This window comes from Eretmochelys imbricata, chromosome 5 (genome assembly GCF_965152235.1).
Source record: "Eretmochelys imbricata isolate rEreImb1 chromosome 5, rEreImb1.hap1, whole genome shotgun sequence".
Classification (NCBI taxonomy): domain Eukaryota; kingdom Metazoa; phylum Chordata; order Testudines; family Cheloniidae; genus Eretmochelys; species Eretmochelys imbricata.
Genome location: NC_135576.1, coordinates 71,574,123 through 71,595,211, shown reverse-complemented (window position 1 = coordinate 71,595,211; position 21,089 = coordinate 71,574,123). Strand labels below are relative to the sequence as shown.

The 21,089-nt window shown below is 40.0% G+C and overlaps 1 protein-coding gene across 2 annotated transcripts in view; it reads right to left on the bottom strand.

Moving 5' to 3' along the window:
• The window catches only part of APC (APC regulator of Wnt signaling pathway), a 200,229-nt gene that overhangs the window by 146,330 nt on the left and 32,810 nt on the right, over nt 1–21,089 (bottom strand). For both annotated transcript variants that reach the window (XM_077817310.1, XM_077817311.1), the window contains one exon: nt 3,346–3,498. In XM_077817310.1, the coding sequence (XP_077673436.1) occupies nt 3,346–3,480 (135 nt within the window). In that variant the 5' untranslated portion in view covers nt 3,481–3,498. The remainder of the gene's footprint in view (nt 1–3,345; nt 3,499–21,089) is intronic.

Sequence of the window (21,089 nt, the reverse complement as noted above, 5' to 3'; positions counted from 1 at the left end):
AAGGCTGTCCCTCTTCGGCAGGAGGTTTCAACAGCATGTAGAGGCTGTCTACACTACACGCTGAATCAGCGGGCAGCGATCGATCCAGTGGGGATCGATTTATCGCGTCTAGACTAGACGTGATAAATCGACCCCCCAAGCGCACTCCCGTCGACTCCTGTACTCCACTGCAGCAAGAGGCACAGGCAGAGTCAACGGGGGAGCGACAGCAGTCAACTCACCGTAGTGAAGACACCACGGTGAGTAGATCTAAGTATGTAGACTTCAGCTCCGTTATTCAAGTAGCTGAAGTTGCGTAACTTAGATCGATCCCCCCCGAGCGCATATAGTTGAATTCGTATAAGTTAAATGCGTGTATGATGCAAGTCACCTGTACACAGAAACAGTTTCCTCTTTCAGACTTTGTATCTGTAAGATTAGCTAATTATAAACTTCTAATTCTAATATTAAACCCTTGCATTTTTTGAAACTGGCAGATTATTAAGAATGAGACATCTGCACCCAATTCTCTCTCAGCTATCACTTAGAATTACATAATTACCAATTTCTTTAAAATATTAACTTTTTAAAATGCTTTCTTTAAAATATACTCACAAAAATGTGATAAATAGATTTTCCCTGCATCTGCTAATATTAAAGGATTATCCACAAAACTGTAGGTCAAAGTGACAAATTTAAATAAAGATTTTAACAATCCAGAGAATAGATAAAATCTATTTGTGATTATTCTAGTACAGGTCAAATAGAGGATGTAAAAGACTGACTATGTTTCTGTAAAAATTCTACAAACCCAGGAGATCTCAACTATTCTTTTCTTTTGGTATTTTCTCCTCTTTGGGGTTTTATTTGGTGTCAGGTCTGCTAAAGCTCTACATCAACTCATGAACAATGGCAGAGTACATCCCAAAGTAGAGATTAATCTTTGAGACGGAGTATTTGGAATTTCACTTGTTCATATGGTGTTGACAGGGCTTTCATCCACTCCATTTCTGTGTCTACTCCTGCTAATTATTTTTCTTTATAAACATTTCATCCATACTTCATCATGGCATTTGTGCTATACAAACACTGACTTTAGCTGTGAAGGCAAGTAGCTTCCTCTAAGGGAACAAAATCACTGTCTTAGCCACTGCTAAAGACTATGAAAGAAAAATTAAGAAAAAAGAATTTAAAGTATATCTTTGGTGCATGCAGCCCAAGTTCACCCAAAGATTATCCCAAGGCCATTCCCATCCCCAGGTTTACTGCATAAGGGCAACCAATACTACTGATCAGCCTGCAAAATAAATCAAAGCAGGGCTAGACAACTTTTTCATATACAAGCGAGGGCCAATATCAAAGATAAAGAGGGAAAAGACAGCACACAACATGAGGCCCCAGTTAGTGCTAGTGAGAAGCCAGTTCCTATCACTAGCTTCTGCAAAAGAAGGCGGCTTAGTATTCCTACCATGATGCTGTCCCTAGATCTTTCTGGTGATCTCCATCTTTCACATAGACCTTTGGCTTCTAAGTGTCTGGTAAGTCTGAAACACTTTCCTATCTCTAGGTGTTCTTGTTTTCCTTATTTCATCCCAGAATCTTAAGGAGAGAAAGTATCTGCTACTCCCTACTCCTCATTCCTGACTGCAGTGAACGAAGCGGGAGATGACATACTGGAAAGCTCTTGTGAAAATATCATCCTTGATATTTTTAAAGTTTTTTTTTTAAATATAATTTTCCTCTTAAATATTCATTGAAAAAACATGACTAGAACTGAATTTAGCATCAAGCAGCTGGTGTAAAAGGCTGTGATTTCATCCCAAACCAAAGCAGATATATTTTCATAATATACTGTAAAAGGGCAATGCAAGGATTAAAATATATATCTGTAGTGGCAAAAAATGCAATTCTTTGACAAACTATCATGTCTGATGGCAGTTTAGACCAGAACAAACGAACAAAAAAAAAGCCTTGCGCTAATGGGGGTGTAGTTTTCAAGCTACATACGGGAAAGAGTTCAATGAAAAGTATCTTTTTAAAAAAATTACTACATTCAATAGCAAAAGTGAGGAAGTTACCAAATTTTGCAAAGCTATATAATAAAAATGAAAAATTACTTAGCAAACAGCTGCCATCTGAATTGTGATCAATTGAGGCAGCAAACAAGCAAATGTTGTTCAGCATTTTAGTGCCAGAGAGAGGCTGGAGGCTTCCCAATGTCCCATCCCTCTCAGTCCCTGTTCACCTGACCCCTCCAATCCCTCACTTCCCCATCCATCCCTATTAACCCCTCCCTCACTACACTCCAACTTCCCTCTCCTTATTTCCACCTACTTTTCTACCCCTAATCACCTATCCTTCCCAGCAATCACTGCAGGTATAATTTGTTTTCTTTTCAGAAATAGTTCTGGTGACTTCTGAATATTCTGCTGTACTCAGATTACATTTCCCCAAAATGAAAACACTCCATGTTGGAGCAACATGCCTCCTCTTTTTTTTTTTTTATTAATTATTATTATTATTACTTCTTCAAAATTCTGCTCTGGGTTGGATTTGAACTCACAATGATTATGCGGAGTGCAGATTCATTGGCTAGAAAATTTCCTTGGCGCTACACAGGTCCTGTGACTCTTAGGTGCTGGAACACCTAGCTGGAGAAGCAAACTATATGTAATCTGATTTCCCCCAAACAGGTTAACAGACGTCATGCACTTTGTTTGGATAACCCTCAACCATTGGAGAACCTGGTACAATCTCAGCCATGGTTTATATCTATCTGTGTCCAAAAATTGGCTACCAGAATAAGTGAACTTTAAGGAAAAGAAAAGAAAAGAAAAATTCTGGGCGCTGTATCTCAGGAACCTTTTGTTCAAATAACCCCAAATTTAGTTCACTAACCTAAACCATGTACTCCTCTGAGGTACACAATTTCAAGACCATCCGATTCGTCATAAATATTTTAGAGCACTTTGAACAGTAGCACTATAAATAGAAAGTTGGTCTTAATCTTAACTATATTTGTCAAACTATGTCATCAGACTAGACTTCCTGCTAGGAAGTACTGTCGCAGAAAAAAGGCAGTAATCATTAATACACACCAGAATATAAGAGGATATCAAAAACTGGAAGATGGTTCTAAAAACAGTTTTGAAATTGTTTTTATTTTCTTAATGAAAACTTTCTTGAAAGAAATTAGACTTGATCAATACACTTCTTTAAAGATATTGCAAGAGGATTTTTGTCGGAATCTAAAACCACATAAGATCCCTAAGCATCTAATAACCCTTAAAATGTTCATACAGAAATATTCCAAAACAAAAGGTTACATCAAAAGCTTCCCTGTACACAGGAACACTCTTTTAATACCTTCATATTAGATGCCTCAGTTTCCAGTTTTGTAAGATGATTTGAGTTGTCCTCTAGTTCTTGTCGTAGGTTTGAGTTCTCCATCTTTAGCGCCTCAACTTGCTTTAACAACTGATCATACGAAGCTGCAGCCATCCTGGGCTACCCCTGAACCTAAAAAAACCACAGATTTTTAGTCCAAGTGTTTCAGAAAAAAAGCATTGTGAACTTTGAGGCAATTCTACCTCTCTTCTCTTCCCCAGTTTCTAAAGTTTAATATGAACATTTATTAAATTACTAAATTTATAATCAGTATGACAAATTCAAGGAAGAAGTTTTATATCTGCTAATCTTAAAAATACATAAATAAATTGATCAGGAAATATTTATTTAGATATATGATGCAATATCCATTACCATGGCTGCTGTACAAGAAGTTAAACACAAACAAGAAGGAGAGAAAGTATGGGAGAATGTTTTTGTGTCTTAGTTTTGTGAGGACAAAAAGTAAAGTAAGTGAAAGGAAAAAATGCTCTAAGTCTTAGGGAGACTTACTGACATCAGGGAAGGCTCCACATTACACACAAGGCGTTGACAAGTAAATTGGCAATTACCTAAATATTTATATCATGCTCATCACTGTGCAATGTAAGCAACAAGAGGAAAGATGTGGCCAAGGTGGTATGAAAGCCATTAGGATAATATTCTTTGCTCTTTGTGTATGACCTGAGTAAAGACTTATTAACAGCTCATTTTTAGAACAATCAATAAGCATTTATAAACTGTTCCTGAAAGACATTCATCACCTACAAATCTCAGGAAGCCACTGGGATTTCTGGGTGACCAGCACCTCTCAAGATCAGGCTTATGGAGACTGTAGGTCAAAGGATAACAAATATAAATATTCAAGAGACTTAACACAAAACATCTTAAAACAGTATCAAATGTAGCAGCAATCCCAACAGAGAGGTTTTGCAACTGTAGCAGTCTGTACTTCTAGAGACCTGCAATATATTTCCAACACTATGTGTGATCTGATTGCACAGCAGCAGAAATAACTGATTATTTTTAAAATTAAGATATTACACATAGAAAATAGGGAGGAAGAGAGCAGGAAAGGTAAGAAATGACAAAATAAAAGGTTGATTATATTGTTATTACTAACATTTTTATCAACAGAAGCTGTAATTGAAATAGTACGAATTAACAATATCACTAGCAAATCTACATGGATTGGTCAGTAATCTTCATTTGTGGGAAAGTAATGATATTTGTGATTCCAGCCCAAGATAGCACCACTGCCATTCACGTATCCAAATGCACGTTTTTCTGCCATTTTGTAATAATTATATTGCAAAACCTCAAGCAAATTGTGTCCTATGATGACTTTAATAGTTAGCACACAGTAAGAATTGTGCAACTAACATTCAGTAGTATGAAGTAATGTAAATAGGTTGGTCAAATTTGATATATTTCACAATGAGAGTTAATCTCTTAATCATCTGCCATTCAGCAGAAAAATACCAGGCTTAACATTTCATACATGCACACATCTTATCACCTTGTCAACCTTACAGAAAGAATTTCCTATCTGAATATGTCATAAGACATTAAACCCACAACTCAAAAGAGAAATATAGAAGGCTTAGAAGTTGGTATATTCATCTTCTAGTCATGACTGTGCTACTTTGGGAATTGCCTTAAATCTAAAATTTCAGATTTAAAATCTTGTCTTGAATACACTGCATACATGTACAGTCTGCAAACTATTCAGTACCTTCAGAACTGTACCCAAGACCACCTAAAAAACTAATTTGTTGTAAATTTCCAGTATACACTTTGAAAAGTCTCTCTAATCGACCTAAGTTTATTTAGCTCACTCGATGAAAACAAAGCCCACACTGATGATCAGAGGAATAGGAATAAAAGTACATAGATGCTATCTGATAAACCTTCTTACCCTCTGATTTTAGGAAGCAAACTTTCACATCCCAATCATCTCACCTCATTCAAGAAGCTGGGCTAAGAAGGGAATGAATCATTTGAGGAACTGATGCAGTGAGAGGGTGCAAGAGTGTCCCAGAAAAATCCCAAATTTCTTCTATGCTGTGCTCACATTAGGAATGAGGCTCCATTCTGGAGAAATTAAGGCATTCTGAAATCATTAGCTCTGCTCAATGGAGTCTGTGTTGATAAAAAGTTAATTCTACCTAAAAGGCAGAGTGATGGTAAATAGGTTGTTTGATTATCGTATGTGATGTTACGTGAACATATCAATATTTATATAAAACTGTGCACACACTCTCCCATTTTACATTCTTTGTTTTACACATTTCATTTATTTGTTAACTACCTGCCTACCTAAGAAATACAACTAATAACTGCAGTGTTCCGTTTCTTTCTATAGCTACAGTGAGCAATCCCACACCAGTCCTACACTGGACTAGATCTATGGACTTCTCCATCTCTAATTTCTACAACAGTATTTTATCAGTCTTTAAGGCTTGTAACGTCAACAGCATCTCAGTGTTCATTTCAGGTTATAGGATTACACCAGGTGGCAAATTTAATTGATCATTTGCTGCACCTTTGAAATGTCAGGAAGACAGATACCTCACTTTGCCATCTGTTTATTAAAGAACTGCATTTTAAATTTAATCAACAGGTGGTGGTATTATGAGTATTGAGCATCTGCATCAGATTTTATTTATTTATTTTATAAATTGGGTTGGTCAGTGGTGAGAGGGAGAGTACTGAATATGAAACCAAAGGTCAGACTCTGCCAGTCTTGCTCATGCTGATGGTCTTTTCTCAAGCATGTAGTCTCCTTGAAGTAGGTGGGACTAGTTGCATAAAAGACTTATAACATCCCCAGAATTCAGTGGAGAAAAATGGAAGATGAGAGGATTTGAACAGAGTGGAAGAATGGTAAGTGGATAACCCTAATTAAAAGATTCTTAAATAAAAAATTAGCTCAGAGTTTGTTTGGGGTTTTTTTGGGGTAGGGGTGTTAAAATCAGCAAAGTTCTAATCATGAAAGCTTTTTAAAAAGGCAATGTACCTTTTGTAATATTTATCACAAAGAAAGTAAAAAAAATAAAAGATTGTTCAATATACCAAAACTCAGTGAAATCTGAAACAGGTTGTAAACCAGGTAGATTAAATGCAACTCAAATTGGCTATATGTTTTAATATAATCAGTCCCAAATCCAGTAAACGATATTAGCCTTTAATGTGTCTTTGGACATAACATACTGTGGGGTCACTTTATCAAATGAAAGGGGGAAAGTTCCACCCCTAAAACACAGTAATAAAAACAGATTTATTTTTTCCTTTCAGAAAGTCCCTCAGTGGCAGGACTAGGTACTGAATGCTCTCAAGTAACCAAGTTAAGAGGGGAATGCAGCACATGGTTAATCTGAAGCTTGCTTTTCCCCATTCTGCTCTCAGATTAAATCAACTGAGCCAGCAAGCCTCAGAGCTGAATTTAAAAATTGACTTCAGCTGTCCAATTTTGTTTAATTGCCTCAAATTGTTGCTATTAACCAGAAAGCCAATATAAAAATTAAAGAGTGTGGGTTCTCAAAAAACTGAAGATTCATTGAAAGCTGAGGGTTTTGTGGAAGTGCGTAATTTTCATTGGGGGGGAAGGAATGCATTTTGATAAGGGCCAAACATTCTGTTTTGACATTTTGGAACAGAACACTATAATATAAAATAAATTTCTAAATGAAAAATTGACCTTAATTTAAAAAAAATCAAAACCAAAACAAAACATTTTGATAGACATGAAAACACTTGATAAATATTTCCTGTCACAGGAAATTCTGAAAAATTTTGGTTTGTTCTTTTCTGGAATGATTTTTTTTTTTTGAACTTGTAGAATTTCCCATGAAACAGAAAATCTGGTTCTCACTCAATTCTACTATTCACATTTTTTCAGTTTCCAAATTTCTCCATTTTAGAGACACTGATATTTATTAGCTTGCTCCTATATTTCTGTAAAATCTTGTGTGAAGAAACTCTCATACCAGTCCACACACAAACAGAGGGTTATTGTATGTATATGCAGGGGAGATATGGAGCCACTAAAATACCGGACATAATAGCTATGCCTTTTTCCTCAGCAAGGTGGAAATAATTCCTTAAAACAAACCTAAGAAAAAGAAGAGTCCCTTAGTCTAGAAACCATCATCCCCAATTGAGAATTCATTTATAGAAAAAACTATAGGGACTTCCCAAGCATTAAACATAAGATCAAATTTCCAAAAATATACATCAAGACCCCAGTGTGTCTTGCAAACCAAGGTCACATGGAAGTGAGGGCAGAAATATGCTGAAGGCACAGTTCCTCCTTGCATGATCACTTCCTGTTCACTGAAAAAGTAAAATGACATTTATAGAAACCCTATACAGTGACCTATAAAGTGAGAGAGATCCGCTTGTCCTGAGGAGCAGGCTGAACCAGATGATGCCTGGCCCAACACTGTTTGCAACTGTGGTTAAGATCTTTGCTTTCAAATCTGAAAAAATACAGCTAAGCTAATCAGACGAGTACCAAATTTAGCAGTTGGAAAAAAGAAAATGTTACAGCCTGATTAACACCAGTGTTGCCAACTTTGTGATTTTTATCAGTCTGGCAATATTTAGTGTTTTGCTTCAAGCTCTAGCTTCTGGAGTCAAGTTCTTACATGAGAACCTCAGCTTTTATGATTTTTAAAAATATGCTTTTAGAGGTAGAGAAAAGCTTTAAAATGTGAAACGAGTAACGTAAAGTCTTAAAAGCCAAAAAGCAAATAAAAAGAACTCTACATTTTATTTTTAAATTCATGATTTTTAAGCCAAATCTCATGAATCTTCAGTGTTGGCAATATTGTTAGCCACCTTTTTCTGTGAATTCCACGATCAGGAAAAACCAAGGCTCGGTTATGATCCCCCAAAACCTATAATCCCAAGCAATTCACTTTCTCCTCTGTTGCAGGGGGCCCAAAACCTCTGAGAAAACAGACAACCAAGAGTCAGCTCAATGAGGCAACAGAACTACAAATTTTTCTAGTATAATCATAGACTCAGACTTTACGGCCAGAAGGGACCATCATGATCTAGTCCAGAGGTGGGCAAACTACGGCCTTTGGGACCCTCCTGCCTGGCCCCTGACCCCCTGGCCTGGGAGGGTCGCCCCCGGCCCCTTCCCCGCTGTCCCCCCTCCCCTGCAGCTTCAGTGCACCATGCCACCAGCACAAGGCTCTGGGCGGACAGGCAGCGCAGCTGCAGAGCCGCAACCTGACCCGGTGCTCTGGGCGGCGCGGCTGTACCGCCGCCAGCCGCCGGTGCTCCAGGCAGCGCAGTAAGGGGGCAGAGGGGGTTGGATAGAGGGCAGAGGAGTTGGGCGTGGTGGTCAGGGGGCGGGGGTATGGATAGGGGTCAGGGTGGTTGGATGGGGCAGGGGTTCTGGGGGGCAGTCAGGAATGATGGGGGGGTTGGATAGGGTGGTAGGGGGTGGTCAAGGGACAGGGGGCAGTGGATGGAGTAGGAGTCCCGGGGGAGCCATCGGGGGAGAGAAGTGGGGGAGTGGGGTCGGACAGAAGGCAGGGGCCGGGCCCTCACTGTTTGGGGAGACACAGCCTCCCCTAACCGGCCCTCCACACAATTTTGGAAACTCGATGTGGCCCTCAGGCCAAAAAGTTTGCCCGCCCCGATCTAGTCTGACCTCCTGCACAATGCTCACCACAGAACCTCATCCATCCACTCCTGTAATAGACCCGTAACCTGAAGTCCTCAAATCATGATTTAAAGACTTAAAGTTACAGTGAATCCAACATTTACACTAGTTTAAATCTACAAGTGATCCGTGCCCCATGCTGCAGAGGAAGACGAAAAGTACCGAAAACTGGCATGTCTCTCTGGACGTGCCAGTTATACTCCTAACACAATAAGAAAACTTGCAGACCATTTAAGGATCACTTCTCTTCATGTCTATTCTGCAGGAGCGACACTTGGATACAATAGATGCCATTTTTTTGACACAGGGCTTCAAAAATATTCCTATCACCTACTAGCTGAAGCACTAAACCTTCTCACCAGAGTGAGAAATAGCTCCACAGCCATGTCTTCCAAAAAAACAACCCCCTTCTCCCCACACCCACTTAAGGGGGCTGAGTATATTTTTCTCTAATGAAAATGTCTATAAAATATTTTTATTGCCTACAGTCCATTAACAATTACCTTTCCTTTCACCTTTACTCCATTTTTCAGGTCTTAATATTAAATGTACAGTGCTTTTCATCTGTAAATTTCAAAGCACTTTATAAAAGGAGATGGAGGATGGAGAAACTACAGCACAGAGAGACAAAGCTCTCTACACTAGTAGTAGTAGAAGAAATAGATCAAACAAGTAGCCTGGGACACAACAGGGAATTGAATCTGGGTTTCCCAGGTTCCTGGTTAGCACACAAACCCTGATCATCCAGTCTCTCTCTCTCCCCAAGAGTTTAATAATTCTTCTTCTATACTGTAACTTCTCCCTCTTACTAATACCCCGTGTCTCAGGTCCTCCACAGCACAATAGAACTTAATATCACTGCAACAACCAAATTCAGTGGCAACATTAATTTATTCCATTGACAATACAGCACACTAATATATTTGTATCTCTTGCCTGTCTTAGACTGTCTCTCTCTTGCATGTACATCAGGGAAAGGGGAGCTTTCATTTCTCTGAATGTAAGCTGCCCTGTAGCTCAAAATCCCAGCTCCCCAGCACCTAGCTCCAGTGCACAGTGCAAGGAATAGGCACTGAAATCCAATTAATTCCTTTTGTGAGGAAAGCTGGAGAGCAACAGGTGGTTTTACCTGGTTCTAGAAGGGCAGGGCAACAAAAAAACAAAGTTTCAGAGGCCTCCTAACAGCACGTTTTATGGAAGAAATGCTGAATTCAGTAGCATCTGAGAAAAATGTCAAATTCCACAGTCACAGAATTAAGCTATTGCTTGAGAGTGGCTGCAAATTCAGGCAGGTAACAATGCACTGGTTCATACTTTGAAGGTTGCCCCCACAACCACTGCAAGGTACCATGACCAGACTTTAGACAAGTTATAAAGCTCTATTACAGGGGTCGGCAACCTATGACACACGTGCCAAAGACAGCATGCACGCAAGCCGATTTTTAATGGCACGCTGCTGCCTGCTGAGTCCCAGCTACCAGCCCTGCTCAGCCCGCTGCCGAACCCAGGCTGGGACCCTGGCATGCAGGAGCATGCCATTAAAAATCCTGCCCGCCTGGGCCCACTCTTCTCTGCCCCTCCACGCTCCACGCCCCCCACCCCCAGCAGCGTGAAGAAGCTTGGTCCTGCCAGCTGCTGCTGCAGAGCAGGCAAGCTCCCCCCCACCCCGCCTCTTCCCCCAGCATGCTGGGTTCCTGCCCCTTCTCCTCTCCCTCACTGCCGCCAATCAGCTGATGGCCCTTGCCAGCAACAGGGAGAAGCAGAGCTGCAGCGCGCTCACTGCTCCGGGGAGGAAGTGGAGAAGAGATGGGGACGGGGCCGTGGGGTGGAATCAGGGCATATCCCCTCCAGCCCCCTGCCATGAGCCGCTCAGGGCAGGGGGCTGGGAGCACCCCCACGACCCCAGCCCACACCCCCAGCCCTCTGCCCTGACCCCTGCATCCCCCTCACACACCCCTAGCCTCCTGCCCTGACCCCTGCACCTCCCACGACCCCAGCCCTGACTCCAGCACCCCCACACACATACCCAGCCCTCCCCACAGCTCTTGCCCTGACTCCTGCACCCCATCACATGCCCCCAGCCCTGACTCCTGAACCCCGCACACACATACCCAGCTCCCCCACACCCCATGTCCTGACTCTTGCACCCCCTACATTCCCACCCCCACCCCTCACACCAAATGGGAGCTGCCCAGGTAAGCACTTCACCCCCAAACCTCCTGCCCCAACCTTGAGCCCCCTCCCTCATTCTAGCTCCTGGCCAGACCCTACACCCCAACCCTGTGCACTCCCACCCTCAGCTCAGTGCAGAGAGAGAGAGGAAGAGAATGGGTTAGAACCAGGGAGAAGGAAGGTACCCCACTCTATGTGGGCAGGTCCGGGATCCCAGACCGGCAGTGGGCTGAGTGGGGCCAGCAGCCAGGACCCTGGCTGGCAGGAGCCGGCGGACGGAACCCCAGACCGACAGCAGGCTGAGCCGCTCAGCCCGCTGCCGGTCTGAGGTCCTGGCCGCTGGCCCCACTCAGCCCGCTGCCGGTCTGGGGTTCTGGCTGCAGCCCCTTGCCAGCCAGGGCCCCACTCAGCCTGCTGCTGGCCTAGGTGAACGGAAGCCCAGGCTGACAGTGGGTTAAGCGGGACAGCAGCGTAAGATCAGCATTTTAATTTAAATTTTAAATGAAGCTTGTTAAACATTTTGAAAACCTTGTTTACTTTACATATGACAATAGTTTAGTTATATAATATATAGACTTATAGAGACCTTCTAAAAACGTTAAAATGTATTACTGGCACGCGAAACCTTAAATTAAAGTGAATAAATGAAGACTCAGCACACCAATTCTGAAAGGTTGCCGACCCCTTCTCTATTACCCAGTACAGGAACTAGCTGTTCTTACTCTTAAGTAGTAGTCTTCCAGTTGGACTCTCCAAATAAATAGAAACAGAATGAGATCTTCAAAGTTTGGTCCACAGATCAAATTTTATATGAAAGGATGTAGAAATTATATGAAGGACGAAGTTATGAAACAAGTTTTGTGCTGCTTGGATGGTTTGCCCCCTAGAGTACTTCAAACAAGCAAAATCAATTTAACTGCCTGTTGTCTACCTATACACTATGTCAATATTTATTTGTTTCCCTGAGTTAAGTGAACTGAAAAATATTTTCATTACAAAATTAATTTTTTCTTTCTTTTTAATAAAATGGTTTCTATAACTGAAACAATTATTTAAATACCTAATCTTCACATAGGAATGCATACAATATAAGGTTACAACAGTTCAGTCACATACATCTGGTTTGGCTTTAATTCTTATCATAATTCAAAATACTTTACAATGAGTATGAATATTAAATAAATAGGGCCCTACCAAATTCACGACCATGAAAAACATGTCAAGGACCGTGATATCTGTTTCCCTCCCCACCCCTGTGAAATCTGTATAGGGTAAAAGCACAGCAAAGACCAGATTTCACGGGGGAGACCAACATTTCTCAAATTGGAGGTCCTGACCGAAATGGGTGGGGGTCCCAAGTTTATTTTTGGGGGCTGCAGTATTTCCAACCTTACTTCTGCGCTGCCTTCAGAGCTGGGCAGCTGGAGAGAGGTAGCTGCTGACCGAGGGCCCAGCTCTGTAAGCAGCAGCACAGAAATAAGGGTGGCAATACCATACCATGCCATCCTTACTTCTGCGCTGCTGCTGGCGTCAGCTCAGCCTTCAGCTGTCACTCTCCAGCTGCCCAGCTCTGAAGGCAACGCCACTGCCAACAGCAGCGCAGGAGTTAGGGTAGCAGCACTTCAACCCCTCCTACAATAAACCTGTTGACTCCCCCATACACAACTCCTTTTTGGATCAGGATCCCTACAATTACACCACCATGAAATTTCAGATTTAAATATCTGAAATGATGAAATTTATTATTTTTAAAATCCCATGACCGTGGAATTGACCAAAATGGACCATGAATTTGGAAGGGGCCCATAAATAAAGCTTAGATTTATCACAGCAGAAGTGTTAATAGGATGCATCAACTACATATTAATCCTATGTAAATAACACATTTGCTTTTACATCATAAAAGAAATTAGAATATATGTAGATATTTTACATTGACTTTTTATCGTATCTCCATACAAGAGTTTAAGAAAGCCCAACTGTTAAATACACCATAAAAAACTGTGTTGTCATTACTTTGTGTTCTTGAAAGTCTTCGTCAGCCCTAATTGGAGGGTGCGGGGGGGTGGGGGAGGGGAGAAGCAGGAAGGGTAGAGAAAGGGTGGCAAAGATTATAGGACAATAATTTTTTTAAAAAATTTTAGTGTGCTTTAAAATTCAATGTTACAGTGTTCCCAGCCATCCCAACTTTTTGTGTAAAATGACATTTTTATACAGCCTCCATTTTAGTCTCTCTCAAATCATTCCTAAAACTCATTCTCTTTAGCATTTTATACAAAACTGAATGTCCATATTTCAAATTTTAATACAACAAACCCTTATGCCACCAAAAATACATATTGTAACCTGAGGCCAATGCATAACCGCTGTAACCTGTGCCGTTCTTCAGTTTTATATCTTGTCTGTAATCTGTCATCACAGAGCCCACAATCCTGCAGATGTGTAGAATGTTTTGTTGTGATTATTTGTTAACCAGAAAAAATACACACAAAAATACAGAGTACATTGTTTTACAGAACCCTTTTAAACAAAATTTGCAACAGTCTAAAAACTAAGTTGCTACATACATCCCAGGCCCCAATTATTTCCAAATTTAGGCATTTAAAAATGCCAAGCACTCTAATAACGTTAAATTGCTATGTCCAGAGCAGAACTACCAGAAGTTACTGGAGTATTTCAAATTTTCATGATCTTTAATTTAGAAAGTGAAGCAACATTAGTGAAACAGCTGTGAGCTACTGCACAGATTTCTCAATTTAGTATAAAGTCAAAGAAATGCTTATTGGTTCAGAGATCATTAAAAATATCAAACTGAAATTAAGCAATCTGAGGTAAGGATTTTTATTAAGAAAGCCTAAGTCAACCAGAAATAAGAAAATTATTTTTGCAGACCATTTAAAACTAAATCCATTACAATCAAAATCTATAATCCACAGAGTCCTTCAAGGACTGGTCTCAGCCTTCTAATACTAACAAGCTGAAATGGAAAAATATATTTACCACTTTCTCCTCTCTGATCCATCTGCAGTTTAGTAGTACTCCTGGATTGCTCATTGACACTAAGCTCTTACATAGCAGCACCCATGAGTAATGCTTTCTATCACCTCTGGTTGGCAGGGAAACTATTCCAATCTGGCAGACGATGACCTGGCCTCAATAATACACAGCTTTGTCACCTCCCATCTAACCACAGCAATTCAATATTCCTGGGCATGCAGCCATTAGCCCTTAGGAAATTGCAACTAGTACAGAAAAACAGGAGCACATCTCTTTAGCAACACGGGCTACAGTGAGCTTATCAAACTTGTCCTACATATTCTCTACACTGGCTTCCCAGAGAACACAGCTAAGTTCAAGATCTTGATCCCCATCGTCAAGGTGCTCAATGGCCTCGGCTCAAGATACCTAAAAAGATCATCTAAATCTCAGATGAAACAGTGGTTCACAAAACTGCCCCTCAGGCACAACAGAACTGTATATCACAAAGGCAAAAAGGCATATTGTAGACACCAGAGCCTTCCTGGGGACTGGTCCAGACTTTGGAATGAACTCTCACAGGAACTAAGGACTATCAGACCTCCCCACCTTCCATTCCAAGTGCAAGATTTTTTAATGTTGGCATTGGTAATAGAATACCTACCAGTGTGTCCCTATTAAAAAAAACTACACTACATTCATCCACTCCACGTGGGGGAAATTATATGAGAAAGAATGAACCACATGTGACAGATGTTAGTCATGTCACTTAATGCACTCTGGAACACTCCCAGATACTACAGTGATGAGGACAATATACGACCCAGAATGAAATACTACACTTTGTGCCTATTTCCATGTATCTTTTTCACCAATGAACTCCTGTTCCAGCTTCCTCTAGCTGAGTATTTAAGTCTGAGGTCTTTTAATCATATTTTCAGTAACATCTTCTCTACTACCATTTCAACCATCTGTGGCTTTTACCACATGTCCCAGAAACGGGCATTCTCCTTGACCCCAAATTAATCTCCTTTCATCACATCAACAATTTCTTCAAGAACTACCGTAACCTCCATAATATTGCCCATATTATCTACTCATGATGCAGTGGACAGGGCACTGGATTGGGACTCAGAAGACCTAAATTCTATTGTTGGCTCTAGCGCTGATCTGATGTCAGTCATTTCACCTCTCTCTCTGTTTCCCAGTCTGTAAAACAGGTCTAACGATACTTATCTCCCTTTGTTAAACACTTTGGGATCTATGGATGAAGCACTAAGAACATGTTATTACTATTCTCCATCTGCTCACTGTTATTCATGCCTTCATTCTCTCCAGTTTAGATCAGCAGATTTTCCTCCCAACTCTTCTCTTGCTTTTGCTAGCTACTTTTAGATTCTACTCCCAACTTGCCACCCAAGTCATTTTGTGACCACACTATTCCCTTTTGCTGTATATGTGTACAATTAATAAAACAGTACAGGGAGATTTTATATGAAAGATAGTATACAAACTAAACAGTGATTAACACCGTGTCTCTCTTTCCATCAAACTGTCTCATTTCCTTAATATTTAGTCATTGCTCTGGAAGTGCTCCATTTTACTGCAGAATTCTCCTAGCAACATAAAACCACAACAGTGTTCCTTCTGACAGTCTGCTTCCATGCAGAATGACCACTTTGCATAATTCAGACAGCTAAACAAAGGTCTTCAAAAGTCAGATTTTTTTTGTCCGGCACTAAACTGAAGATTCTTCAGCAGCACTGCTTTAGATGTATACAGCGTTAGATCTGAATAAGGACTTCTACAATTGTCAGTGTAGAATAGTAAAAGAATTGTCAAGGAACTCTATAACCTGTAACTTAGACGATTTTTTAGATTGAAATCCTAATAGACAGAAACAAAAACAATCGACTTCTATGAAATCTTATGAGTCTGCATTAGTCAATTCTTTTTTTTGTCGGAAATCAAGTAACATTCAATATATTGTAATCTGAATAGGTTCTGTTTAAGCAACCCAGTCATGACAGTCTGGGATACACCAGGAGCTCTGAATTTTGGTTTCATAAAAATATTTCTTTAAACTCCTTTAGTGATTTATCAGCCTAAACAACTACTTTTGTTACCAATGGCTTCAAATTTTTCAATGTAACATGTTGAGAATACATAAGTCTTGGCCTTGTCAGAATCCAGAGGCAACAAAATGTTACAGAATGTCAAATTAAAAATCTACACAACTTGTTTAATCTAAAATATGAAATTTCATATATGACATTATAGGTGGATTAATAATGATCCCTGTAGTTAAGGCTGGCCAACACTTTCCATTGTAACCCTTTGTTTTCAGTTGCTTATAACTGATGAACTAACTATTCAGGTTGAAATTTTTCTTATTTGGGTTGAATTTTGAGAAAGCTTGAACAAAAATGTACAGCTATTTCAGAGAACAAGATTAGTAAAAAGATGATAGAATCATAGAATATTAGGGTTGGAAGAGACCTCAGGTGGTCATCTAGTCCAATCCCCTGCTCAAAGCAGGACCAACACCAACTAAATCATCCCAGCCAAGGCTCTATCAAGATAGTTTTTCTAAATTAAAGAAATTTGTACAGTTTAAATCCTCCATGATTTGGAGTAGAAAACATAAATTTGACAGATATTCCTGAGGTCACAGCAGTGCCTTTCACTGTCCCCCAGAAAATCTGACCAGATTGTAAATCACAGAAAATCATTAATTGCATAAGCACAACAACTTGTTAAAGGCTCTTAATTCCAAATGCACAGCCCATTCTCCTAGGCCCTGTTAAGCCTTCTGTTTCCTCTATCTATGATAAGCATGAGCTAGATTTCCAGAAGGGACATAGGCAAAACAGATCAAGCCACCTTCCCTTCCTCTGCCATCCATCAAAACACCCTATAGTTCAAGGGAAGGATCACTGGGTTAGGAGTCAGAAGACTACCCATCTAGTTCTAGTCTCACCTCTTTCACAGACTAGCATTATCAAAGAGGCAAGCAAGTATTCCTTAATCTCACAGATGAAAGAACAGTTTCAAGTGTCACACAAGGTAACTTTTGGCAGAATGGGGATTTGAACTCTGGCCTCTAGTATTGTGGATCCAAGCCTCAATCAGTTAGCTACATTGCCTCTCAAACTGAATATGCCAAAATCATGCAGCTTTGCTAAGGTGTCTGTAAAACGGGACTAGTACTCCATGCCTAGTAGAGGAAACGGGATCTGATAAAGTATCAGGTGATGGAATTGTTTTTTCTTTTATTAAAAAACTATTACATTACACACAAAAGCCTCTTTATATGTTATATGAATTGAAAGACAGTAATTACACGATCACATGCAATTTCTTGCATGGGATATGTACAATATAGGAGACAAGTGATACAATACAATATATACAATATTGTATATAGATCCACAAGCACACAGTATGGTTGAGTCTACCTTAATAAGGGAGTTAAAATTAGTAGCCATTTTTCACATGAAGGAAGAATGTAGTAATGGAGAGCAGTGTTCCCTATATATAGGACCAGGTATTTACAAAAAATAATTAGACTACCTTCCCAGAAGCTTAAAAATTAAGTATTGTCCCTATATTGTCCTTACTGTAAATAAAAATAAGATGTCAGGTTTCCTTCATGATTAAATTACCACATGGGAGAGAAAAGTGTGTTTCTTTATATCATATTGCCAACACGCATCAGTCCTAACCTGGAGGGACCACTTCTAGAGGTCAGAGAATTATTCAGTTTTCAAAGTCCAGGAAAACTCAAGACTTTTAAAACTGAGCCATGGAATCTCACATTTTTCCCCAGTTGCCACGTGAGAAAAATTCTAGGTTAACGTCTGGGGTGGTCAATGCTCATGAGAAGATGAGATTTTATTTATAATACCATCTGTCTGCTCCAACCCTTATCTCCTAATTTTGTAACTTGGTAGAAAATCTCTCACAAAAAAAATAAAGTCCTGCGAAACATCTCAGTGTATTGATCTACAAGTTTCTATTTTCTGATACAATAGCAAACGAGATCATTATGAATCAAAATTCAAATTTGTTTGTTCCCCTAGGTAGGTACATTTGTAGGCCATTTATTTTTTTGTAAACACACACCACAGAGGTATTTTTTCCCCCATTCACTCACTCCTCTTTTCTTTATGTATCTTATATCACGTCCACTTAATCATTTCCATGCAAATGACGCTCCTGCGTCTTCCTTTCCTTTTCTTTGCACACTACAGGCTAGTTTCACTCTGCAATGTGTGTTGCACAACAGATCAGACCTCATGTTGGAGAGCTACGTAAGCAGTGGGAGGTGGCACAGAAGGAACAGAAAAGGTAAGGACACAAATAGGATTTGGAATATCACGTGTTGTAAATGAACTTTTAAAAATTCTTTCTATGACAGAAGAAAGACCAACAGGAAGAACAAACACGCAAGAGAGATTGCTACTACATAAATATTTGTATCGTGATAGTGACCAAAGATATGAACCACTGTTGAAGGGTCTTGAGGAAGGATCTGAAGAAAGAGAACATGGCTAATTTAATTATGGTTTTTGGAGGTGTTTTGTAAGTAAGCAGTGGTATGGAGGAAAGCACAAAGATGCATCTCAGAGAAGTAAAGCAGCAAGTAGATGAGGGCACCAGTTCAGAAAGTTAGGAGAGTGGAGAGCAACTTGATAAGATACAGTAGCAATCAGAGAGGGCCAGAAACAGAAAGGGCCTGAAGGCAAGAACACATTTTGAATTTGATGTGGTGGGAAAAAGGGGGAGTCAGTGGAGGGATTCAATTATCAGCACTAAGATGACGACCTTGGCAGCTATATTTTGACTGGAGGGGAAGGGGCTGTGATGCAGGTATCAAGGAAACTAAAGAGGCAGTGGTTGTAATCATAAAGACAGGATACAATAGGCCCGATGAAAGAGTTTCAGACGAGTGTACTGAGAGACTAGGTTGGAATTTAGTGATGTGGAGGCAGCAGCAAGACAGAGACACTGCCCAGATTTATGGGACAATAGAGCAAAGTGTAAAAATGGACACCCAGATTCTGGATTTAAGTGACAGTGAGGAGAGTGATGTAGTCAACAGCGACAGAGAAATGAGACAGTGGGGAGGGCTTGGGAAAAAATTCAGTTTTGTCCACGTGACACTTATGGTGAGACAATAGGAGAGATCAAAAACACAGCCTGAGATGCAGGATTTGAAAGAGACTACCAGGAAAAACTGGAGAGGTAGATTTGAGAGTCATCTGCATAAAGGTACAAGCTGAAACCGTGCAAGTGAATGAGACCCTTAACAGGAGGGTTGAGAGAGAAAAGGAGATCTAGGACAGAGCACTGTGGGATTGCCCACAGAAAGTAGAACATGATACTGAAGGAATGTTCAGAGAGGGAAGAGATCTAAAAGGTAAGTTATGAAAGCCAAGGAAGGACAAGATAACAAGAAGGATCAGCAGTTTCAAAAGCAACAGAAAGTAAAGAATGATAACAATGAAGTATGGGTTCTTCTATCTGACTAGTAAGAACTCAGAGACCTACATGTAAGCAATTTCACTAGAACAGAAAGGGCAGAAGCCAGATTAGATGAGATGAGATCCATGATGAAGTTGGAGAAACCTGAGGCAAAAAGCACATTCTGATGAGCCTAAAGATGAAGGCAGGAGATGAGTCAGTATTTGAAAAAGGGGGAAACTGCAGAACAGTTTATTGAGAATGGAAGGACTATGGTATGCTTGTATTGTGACAGGCACGGGCTAAAGGAGAATGAAAAAACATCATCTGGGAAGTAAGAAAGAGAATAAGGGTAGAAGTAAGGGAAGTCAGCAGCTGGAAGAGGATTGAGTCAGCAGGGCAGGTGGTGGGCATACAGGAGAGCAGGAATCAGTGACAGAAGAGGAAAAATGAAAGAGCAGAGGGTAGAGGAAGGAAAAGGGGGGAGGCGGGAAGAGATAAAGAATGGGGGGAAGTAGGACATTTATCAGCAATTGTACTGGTCTAAGATGTATAGCTCCATATTTCCAGCATTTTATTTCTGTTAAAGATTGTCCCCAATTCTGTTAATTTGGAGATGGAGAGGTTAAACAGGAGAGGATAGTAGAATATTCATAGGATTGAAGTCAAATTGCTCTTTGCTGATAGACATGTAAACATTTAAATATCTGCTTCTTAAAAATATTTCCATGCTCTTGGTTTTCCTCTTGCATTTCAGGTCATGGCTACATTTTGGAATACTACATTTCAAAGGTCGAATATATATTAAGCACCCATGAAGCAATACTGAACTGTCAAATACAACATATTTTCATATTAAAAGCAGTAAGAAGGGAGACACTTGGATGTAAAATTACTGAATAGTTGGGATTTCCTTTACGACATTTTCTTTTAGATTTTTTTTTAAATTAAGAGTTTAATAGTTTATTATAAAATTTCAAGCTATGTGTTTGTTCCGAGAAGTAAGAAAACATTTATCAACTGGTAAACACACGAAGGGTTAGGAAAATTGCTATATGCATAGTCAGTGTTAAGACACCAAAAAGTTTGTTTTAACCTAAAAAGTTGATTTGGTATTTAAAGTTTGCGATAGAAAGAATTTTCGCTGGGCCACAGTACTCCATTTTTCTCTCAAAGTAGCTTCACATAGCAAACATATCCCTCTTTTTTTAAGTGTTTACTTAGCCCTCATCAACACAGTATCTATCAGGAGTGCTTCCAAAATATTTTAAAATAAAAACAAATGCAGGACAGGAGAAATATTTTGATTAGTTTTTGTTTGGCTGGTTATGTGTGTTGAACTTGCCAAAGTCCAAAAAAAATGAGTTTTACACATATAGCTTGTTCCTGTAAGCTGCTCAGTCCCTTCTGAAAAAGTTACTGAACGCCC